This window comes from Toxorhynchites rutilus, chromosome 3, assembly GCF_029784135.1.
Source record: "Toxorhynchites rutilus septentrionalis strain SRP chromosome 3, ASM2978413v1, whole genome shotgun sequence".
Lineage (NCBI taxonomy): Eukaryota > Metazoa > Arthropoda > Insecta > Diptera > Culicidae > Toxorhynchites > Toxorhynchites rutilus.
This window is the reverse complement of record NC_073746.1, coordinates 228,328,009-228,338,155: the sequence shown is the minus strand read 5'-3', so window position 1 is coordinate 228,338,155 and position 10,147 is coordinate 228,328,009. Positions and strand designations below refer to the sequence as shown.

Below are 10,147 nucleotides of genomic sequence, written 5' to 3'. Positions count from 1 at the left end.
TGAGCGCTGAGTGCTGAACACGGAATAACGATCATAGAATCTTCCACAGGAATATGTTGAATCCAACGCTATCGATGCCACTAGTGGGTACATAACGGCACAGATATTCTCTGTTCCTGCTTTGAGTAACGAAAAATTTCAGTTCAATCACTTCGATCACCCAATGAAATATATGTGATAGTTGCAAAATACAGGTCATAGTCACGCAACCGATTTGCACTCATTTTCAGAGAGCGTTGCGTGATTTATGCACCAACCTGTAGAATAAACTTTCCTTTTATGAACTTGTTACGTTATTTCCTAGCGAAAACATGCTCAAAAGATCGAATCAAATAACATGGTCATGTTGCCCCGCATGGTGGCCCATTTTGCCCCGTAGTGCTTTCGATTGACGGGAATGGAACACATTTTTAAAAGTGTAATTTTTCCACATAAATCTTTTTTAAAGCATTCCGGTTCAACGCCAAACCTAGCCTCATTTGAGTCAACGAGTTCACAATAATTCAAACCCTAGTCGGTCATAATCTTCAGTAAAATCGAAGACGTGCACACAGGGCTTGTCAGGGCTTCGGAAGTAACAAATGAAAATAATTTATTTGTTCCTTTCATTTTAGTCAGAGTTATTTTCGATTGACTCATTTTTAACTAACAAAATGGAGTGAAATCGATTTATTCTCTACGCATGCTGAAAGGTCGATTCTTCTGTTTCGTGCATTTCTGCTATCGATTCCTTTAAAATTGTAAAGCTGAAGATTTGACTGAGGATTGAAACTGTTCGAATGGGACATATTCATTATCTACGCCAAGTTGGAAGTTTCAGTATTTTAATTTCACCAAAAAGGGACAATCCCAGACTGTCTTTCAAAAACAAAAAATAGTATGCTTAGTTTATTACCCTAAGGTCATAGCAGTCTTGCTTACCACTACACCATCGACGCCGGCTACTGATTACTCATGCTGAGCTACAGCACTTTCATCTCCCCGTTTTCATTTTAATTAGTGAATACATTCCGAATACAACAACGAAACTTTCATTTGAATATAACCTACTGTCCATTCCGCTCTAAAAATAACAATTGAAAATTTCACTCTAGTGTGTAGAATAAACATGAAGCGAAGGGAGAAAAAATATTTATTGTCGCCCTGTACCTTCAAAACATTTTCTAATCTATCACATTATGCGGAAGGTCAAGTCACCGATTACAGCCGAGCTCTGCAGGTAAAACGTTCTCCCAAAACAAAGTTTAGACTCCTGCCTTCTCGACATAAACAATAGTTTTTATTGAAATAACAACGGCAGCTTTCTCCGAATTTCCTTCACCTTCGTTTTGCTGCAACAGTGCGCCTAAAGGCGCGTCCACATTATGCCGAATGATTCCGATCGGCCTGTACCAGGCGGTACATTCGGTTCGTTATGTAATGTGGACGCCCCATCGGGTGCACGAAGCCGAAGCCCCATCGGATGCACGAAGCCGTCACGAACACACGAAGCACAATGTCGTCAACGCTAATTTACTTAATTTTGTTTTGATTCGACTTTCTCGAACCGGACCCACTTGTTTCGGGTTGGGTTCGGTTTGTTTCGAGTCGGTTTTCGGCACGTCGGCAAGCCCGGGCGGTACGTCCACATTTAGTCGGCTTTACCGAGCGGCCAAGGCCGTAACAACATTTTGCCCCGTAGTGCTTTCGATTGACGGGAATAGAACACATTTTTAAAAGTGTAATTTTACCACATAAATCTTTTTTAAAACATTCCGGTTCACCGCCAAACCTAGCCTCATTTGAGTTAACGAGTTCACAATAATTCAAACCCTAGTCGGTCATAATCTTCAGTAAAATCGAAGACGTGCACACAGGGCTTGTCAGGTCTTACTCGTTTGAATAGTGAGAAATATTTAGAATCATTTTTTATGAACCGTTTCTACAATTCTGATGAATCATAATATCTTCTAAATCTCAGAACAAACCCGAATTTATCCACCTCACGATCAATATAATCTGAGCTACTCCCATATGGGATTCTAAAGTTTAATCCTCTTATCCTTCCCATTCTCGTGTAATTTGATACACGGGACATAAGACCTTACAGTTATTATTTTATATTCAAAATATCAACAAATCAATATTATACATAATCAATCATAATGATCGTATTTGGGCCAGTGGCCTCCAATGTCATTTTATGGTATTGCAACTCTCTCTTAGTCTAATCCTAAAAAATAGAAACATAAAAATTCTGTTCATCCAGGACAATCGGAAGTAGACCTTCGCCATGTTTCAATGCGCCTACGGGAGCCACATTTTTAATCCTTAATGACATCCCATAGCGCATTTACGGAATCCAAATAAACAAATTTACGTCCTCTGGATATGTCAGATTTTCGTTCTAAAAAGGCGACCAGGCACGTAAATTGCTGTTTGTTTATCTTTTGTTCCTTAAACAAGACAAGACAATATTCAAAATGTTAGCAAAAAAGCAAATAAATACGAAATGAAACTTACTCCATTCCGCGTGACTAGCTTTCACCATCTAAAACACAAGTGACAAATATACCGGTTTTTCTCCGTGACATGACAGTATCGTGATATTCATAATGACAAAGTTGTCACGACGGATGAACTCTTCTGGATTCTACACACACGGTGACAACCGTAACAAGGTTGTACACAATTCACTTCGTTTTCACCGTGAAGTGACGTTCGTGATCAGGCCTAATATGTTCAGCTATGACGAATTTGGCAGTCGTCCCATCTTGTAACAAAAACGAAAAAAAAAGTTTGTTTTCACTAAAATGACAAGTGACCTTTTAACTGTACTGAAGCGACTTACCGAAGTTAAGTACCAATCAAAAATAGGATGAGAATAGAAAATGTGAACTGGCTGAGTATAAAAGTCATTCGTTTGGTGAAATCGAAACCCGTAATATTTATGTTTAAGTGTAGCTACACTTTTTGTAACACGTGAGCGATAAAATAATCGATTTGATCAGCCACGGTCAGTTCAAATTGAAATATCTCGAAATAATGCGCTTCATTCTGCACGGCGAATGAGGTGAGATGGGAAAGTTTGTCGCTTTATTTTGGAAGCCACCTTACTTTTTAGCTCCTATTTAATACCAGAGTTGGTAACATATGAGGACACGACTTCAAATCTCACCTAGTGACAAACCATAGTCACCCCGGGAACACCGTGACCATCTCAGCCATCTCAGGTCATTCGCCGCGTAGAATAGGGGGGAATGTTTTTGGCGCATGGTTCGTTTTAGCAGAACCAGAGAGTATAAGAGCCCCCGCAGACTGCAGACTGATTTGTCGGCCGATAGTTCGTCCGGCTTCCTAATCAGTACGGAGAGGTATAGATGTGCGCACATCACGTCGATTCAGTTGGGTCGGTTTTTGCACCAGAAGACCGACCCGACCAAACTGTTGGTTGACAGAAAGTCTGTAGTATGCGGGGGCTCTAAAAGAGTATAAAATGCGAATCGAAATTACTCAAAATTGGACAATTTTCGGGAAGCTATATGATGATTGATCATAATCCTAGCTATACCGATGTACAATTCAAACTGACGATGATGTATGAAATGTATAAGATACATATATATAAGTTTTATGAAAATAAAGGGTTCAACCGTGCGAAGTATTTGAAATTGCAACCAAACTGAGGGGGAATAATATTCATAAGTTCACAAAAATATGTTGTACATACTGTTGCAGATTTTGCTGGTTTACATAGTCTTCAGTCCGCAGGCACATTCTCTAGTAACTTCTATTCATTTTACTTTTTTTAATTCACTGCACCACTTTATTTCGTAGGGACTTTTTTCAATGTTACAAGAATGCATCGTTAGATCCACATCCGGTCGAATCTTCCACGCTCACGGTTGGAGTTGGAGTTAGATTCCGTGCGTAGACATGATTCACATGACATAACCGCTAATGGTAATCTTTGAGTGCAGTACATGTTGCATTCACAATTGTAAATCAGATTCTGAACCATCGGAATAAACTGACGGTTATCTATACGGCACAGGACATTCACGGAATACTAGACATTACCTCACCGTCGCCGATAAAAAAATATACATCGCTATGACAGCAATTGCATCTCAAATTTGCAAGTCATGTTGTTTCAATTTTCGCACACCGCTTCTGTGAGTTCACGAATCAATGACACTATATGCACTATCTGATCATAATTTGAGCCTACACCATTGATTCTATTTAAAACTCTGCCCTAACTTATTTGAAAACGGGAAAAAACACTTTGTAGAAATAAAGACATACCAAACAAACGACTTCATATGTTGCAATAGCATTAAAGAATGTAGCTAACACGCTCCATCGCATGGGCACTACACGTTATGCCAAACTACACAACATTGTGTATACAAAAGTGGCATGCGAAGGTTGTATCCGCGACAATTATACTTCTCATGTAGTATTATGATCCATCGAACAATATACATAGGTTAATTCGAAACAATTGGTTCTTACGATAATATTTTGATTCTTTAAGATTGCCTATACCGTCGCGAAAAGATGACCGTACGTTTCCCATTCCTTTCGGAGCCACGAAAATGGATGTTTTCTGAGTTCTCAGGATGAGTAGAAACTCCTATCCCTGATTTCCGTACTCATCTCTACGAATATTTTAATCTTTAGTTCCATAAGAATTATATCTTCGAAAGTACAAATTTCGTATTTGTTGGCGAGGACTCCACGAATTTTCCGTACTTCTCGAAAGATATTCCTCACAGTAAGTCAATTCAGAGATGTTCTAATATTGCAACGGCCCTTTTGCTGAGGCTTCACCATAAGATGCAGGTCGGAAAAATTCTACATTCTAAAATTTTGAAATTCGACAAACGAAATGTTTACTAGAAAAAATTGATTACGTTCTCGGAACTAAAGGGGAACCAAATTGAGGATGTGGTATCCGTCAACGAAATTACGTCTATTATAAAATGTTTTTTGGAGGTTTTCGTGTGATCTCACGTTTCTCCGAGATTGTTCGTATTACGTTACGTCAATAGCCAATACAAATTTGCACAATAGTAAGCACTGTCCCAATAATCGGCATTAGACTTCAAACAAGACCAGTATTCTTGCCATTGGAACACAAATAATAACACCACCAGCAAAACCAAAAGATGCGCCCCTTCTGTGGTCTTCAGGAAACAACAAAATAAAACCATGGCATAAAGTGAACACAAGTAAACAAAACGAAACATGTTTGTATGACCAATATTTTTTCAACTGTATTTGTGAACTGTTTCTCTCTGTAACATTTTTTTTTCTCGTCCGTTTAAAATTATTAAATTAAAAAAAAACAAAAAAAAACATCTTTTTACGCTAAATCATCTCCACTATGTACAGGTAGGTTTGTTTAAAGCTAGCATAATCATAAATATAAGATGCTCAATGTAAAAAATAGGTTAAGAGTAATAAAAATTAAATAGGTTAACTCTTAAAATAGAGTTATGGGATCTTCTACTCACTTTTCGCGTTCTGTTCTTACTTTTTTCATACAAAAATTAATTCCAGTTTAACGCATAATGCGAATTATATTTTAATACATAACATCTAAACTGGCTAATGCATAGCAACGGCTTCATTTCTGGCTATTTCAGGGTTATCTGTATTCTTATTTACGCATGTGTATCTCTTTACATTAAAATATTCAATTCTTAACTAAATTAAAAAATCTTTATAAAACAAACATATCAATAGAAGGGTTTATCCCCAACCACACACAAATGTGTATGTGTGTGTCTGTGTGTACTTTTCTTCCCATTCCGGTTATTCACATTTGTGTCTGTTCACTTATTATCACTAAGGATTCTGATTTCTGCTACGACTAATTAGTTATGCGTTTCGGGTATCTCACGTCTCTCAAATAAGAACATACAAACGAACAATGTGGTTTTAAATCCCGTCTGAGATTTGCCAAAAATGATTGCAAATGAAGTAATTCTCTCTTGCTGGGCCCCTTATGGAGAGATTGGGCGCACACAATATCGCTCCTTAGACCAATTCTTGTTTACCTCCACTTCCGGAGCCCGTGTTTCTGATCCAACTTAGCCTATTTTTGATTATGTACAGCAACTGTTCTAGTTATTGTGTATCCCAAAAACGTTTTATATAAAAACTTTCTCCCCTCTTCACGCTTTTTTAAATTTTCCGTCAAAAAATTACTATAGAACCCGCCACTGTCGAGATTCTCGCTTTCTCTCTGTTTCTGACATTCCTAATCTGATAACAAAAGTTCAACTCGCCGAACTCGCACTGCGCTGCAAAGAACAAGACTCACTCAAATTCGTAGCCAGGTTCGACATTGCTAAACTCCCAACCAGCTGGAAGTGGCGAATATGGAGATGCAGCTGTTACCGAAGATGCTACACCCAAACCCAAATTTGGATGCGGACAATGATGACAACCAGGACTGTGTGGCATCGTTGCATCCAGCACAGGATAGCTATTGCTGCTACCGCTGCCGCTGTTGCTGCTGGTGTTGTTGTGGTACAAGTAACGGTAGGAGTACGACATCCGCTCACTGCCATCGTTATCACGGCTCTACGTTTCGCGTTCTTTTTTCACCTTCAACTCCTCGCCGAGGATGGTGGCGATCTCGCCCTGCATGAATGCCCACGGTATCGTCGAATTGGCCAACGGACATTTCTCGCCGCTCGGACAGTATACCTCGGCACCGGAGCCCTGTGGGGGAGAGAAGAATTGTAAAATAATTGATTAGATTAGTTTTGTCAGTGACAGAAGATACTAATTGTTGGTGGCGTTTACGAGTTTCAGGATATGATTGCGATCAGTCAAAAGAAAGGAAAGACTGATAATTTCTTCAGATATGCTATCAATTCAATTCTAAACAAAACTAGGAATATCATCTGGTCAGAGTTGAAAATAAGGATAAATGTCAAAGCTTTGAGATGGAAATAAATAACAACAAATATGTGATTTGCACTTAGTGATTAGTTAAGGCGCTGCCCACATACCACGTGGACAACTTTAAGGGGATTGGGGTTACGAAACTGTCCACGCTTGTCCACGGTGAGGAAGGAGGGAGTACAGAAAATTTACACGTGAACACATAAACTGATCTTCACCTTCTTTGTTTTAAAGAGGCTTTAAACATTCCAATTCATTCGCCTCTAATAAAATGATTTTTTTAAATGTATTACGTATGATCTGTGCGCTTCTCGTTTCTAGTTGATTCGACCAATTTAGCAGTTGCTGGTACTGAGAAAAAAGGCTTTGAGAATGCCGGTCGGACATCCATACTTCTCTCATATCATTGATCTTCTTCATTAAGATCTATATTCTGTAAGAAGCTCGCATAAATTGAGCGCGATCGATTTTTTTCCATTGTTAGAAGAGGATCATTCATTCCACCAGGATGAAGAAATCACCACGGACTGTTAGTATCGTAATGTTAAAAATTCTCGACATTGTTTTCTTAATTGCTGGTTTCTATCCGGCTTCCGTTTTAGGTGCTTAAACAGCGACTCTTTGGATAGTATAAAAAAACACAATGACAGTTTTTTGACGAAAGATTGTGGAACAAACTGTTCTGTAGAGGCGGAATGTATCACTGTTGCTTAGACGACATCAAATACTAAATAATAATGCCAATGGGATGATGAATATGCGGACCAGCTAAGTGAATGGGCTCCGAAATTGGCCATTGATTAATGACTTGAGCGATAACTTGGGTGTTGAACGATCCAAAATTACGTCACACTACGAAACCTTTTCATAACATGAACAGCGTGATGACAATATTACTATTGCAACCATATGCGTGATGTAGCTTGTTTGAGAGTTACAATGTAGAATGGATCGACAAATATGTGGTCGAAACTATCGAATACACTTAGAGCCCCCGCACACTGCAGACTTTTTACAAACAATAGTTTGGTCGGGTTGGGTTGCTAGTGCGCACACCGAGCCGACCAAACAGTCGGGTTGGTCAAAAGTGCGCACACTAGCCAACTGTCGGCCGAATATTCTCGAAAGACTGTATTTAATTCGTGTTTTACAACAGAGAAGAGAACGGTGAAGGAAAATCAAAAAGAGATTCAGAGAGCATTGGGTCCTTCCCATTCTCAGTGATTCGCACGGCACGTATGTCGGACGCCAAAATTGAAACTGATTAAACGGACGGCCGATAGTTGGCCGACAGAATAGTTTGAATGCAATCGGGAAGCCTATCAAACTTTTTTATCGGCCGATACTGAATCGGTGTAGTGTGCGCATATGCATATCGCTGCATACTGATTAAGTCGTCCGACCAATCTATCAGCCGACAAAAGTCTGCATTCTGCGGGAGCTATTACTGTAGCATTTGTAGATTATCGATAAGCGTGAGTTAAGAGAAAGCGTGCTTTGCGACTTTTCTGATCTTGGGATGCTGGTAAAACGAGAGCTTCTTTGCGCGCAAAAGCTAGCCGAAGAGAACATAAATGGAATTAGAATGATAATACGTACCATCAGCTGAAGACAACATGGTTTGTAGAAAAATGCAAAAAAAAAAGATTTTTCAACTTTCCAAAGTAGATTTCTCCCTTAAGGTGAAGGTGAAGGGAAGTCACAAATGGCTGCCACAATGGTGCTCACTTCTTTCATCTTCCTCCCTCACACCTCGCTCGATATGCAAAAAAAAATTATAATTTTGCGAAACAGTTTGTAGAAAATGATCGTTTTCGCACACTTCCCATCAAATAATATCAACGAAACTCTAATCGATTTCTCACAAGATATTAAATTCTAATCTGCCGTCGCAATGTATAATGACAAACGTCGGAAAACTCGAGATAGTGCTCTGAAAGTTAAATTTTTATTTTTCAATTTTCCGCAATGGTTTTGTTTGTATTGGTGAAAACATCGTTACTTTTTCGACACTGATGCCAGACAAAATAATCGAAACAACTATAAAAACCACTCAATAAAATGTTATTCCTGAGTCATAGCGTTTCATGCCATAAAAATCAATAAAATAAAATTGTGTTCATAGCAATACAATTAATATTTTTAACTTCTTTCATTTTACTAATTTGACTTCATATGCAAATACACCTTCTATATATATTTATATTTGCAATTGTTCATCGGAACACATCGTTCATACATTTTACTTCAGTATTGAATTGTTATTTTTCTCAAATGTATTCTAAGACTCGTGTCAGTGAAGCGCCACACAGTCTGATGAGTGAATTGATCTATTTACGCATCCAAAACAAACGGTGTGCTTTGCTCTTCTCTCACAAACAGTATTAACCCATGAAAACCCGTGGTTTTACCTATACTACTACAATGACCTATACTACTTTTTTTTTCTTCCACTGGACTGAACGGGGGCTTTATCAAAAAACGAAATATCGATGATAATTCGACATAGATTGGTGCCGTTGGCTATGGATTTGATAGCGGATAATACGAAATATACCATATGGAGTAGAGTAGAGAATATTTCACAAAATAAAGCAGTTATAATATCATATGTACTCGTACCCGATGTAAATGAATGCTGCAATCGATCGATGATTTTAATTGTAGAGAAGGTATTATTTGCGCTGGGTACTCCCGAGGAGGGATCAATTCCTACTTTGAGCGTAATAATTCTCTTCCTGCTCAACGAAGTGGTATGGTAGTCACTTTATTCAAAAGAGGAAATGTCTAAGAGTTATATGCTTAAAGGGTGTGTCACATCAAATTGCATCACGGAAAAAACGCTGTAGAAATTCGCCCAGTAGACCGATCCTTTTGAAAATTTTAGACAGTAAAATAAAAACTATTAAACGACTTTTGGCATTTTCTTTTTATTCATACTTCGAGCCCAAGCCCGTATGCTCGCACCTTCTTCTTTACCCCGTCCATAAGGTTCTGTACAACGTCAGGTTGTAATTTTTTTTTTAACAGAAATCCATTTTCTCTTGAAATCCGCCTCCGATTTGACAACTTTTGGGTTCTTCCGGAGGGCCTGCTTCATAATCGCCCAATATTTCTCTATTGGGCGAAGCTCCGGCGCGTTGGGCGGGTTCATTTCCTTTGGCACGAAGGTGACCCCGTTGGCTTCGTACCACTCCAACACGTCCTTTGAATAGTGGCACGAAGCGAGATCCGGCCAGAAGAT

At 38.8% G+C, this 10,147-nt stretch overlaps 1 protein-coding gene across 4 annotated transcripts in view; it reads right to left on the bottom strand.

Moving 5' to 3' along the window:
- Nucleotides 1-5,235: 5,235 nt before the first annotated feature.
- Nucleotides 5,236-10,147, bottom strand: part of LOC129780310 (interferon regulatory factor 2-binding protein 1) — a 70,203-nt gene continuing 65,291 nt past the window's right edge. For all 4 annotated transcript variants that reach the window (XM_055788418.1, XM_055788416.1, XM_055788417.1 and 1 more), the window contains one exon: nucleotides 5,236-6,717. In XM_055788418.1, coding sequence (XP_055644393.1) covers nucleotides 6,577-6,717 — 141 coding nt within the window. In that variant the 3' untranslated portion in view covers nucleotides 5,236-6,576. The remainder of the gene's footprint in view (nucleotides 6,718-10,147) is intronic.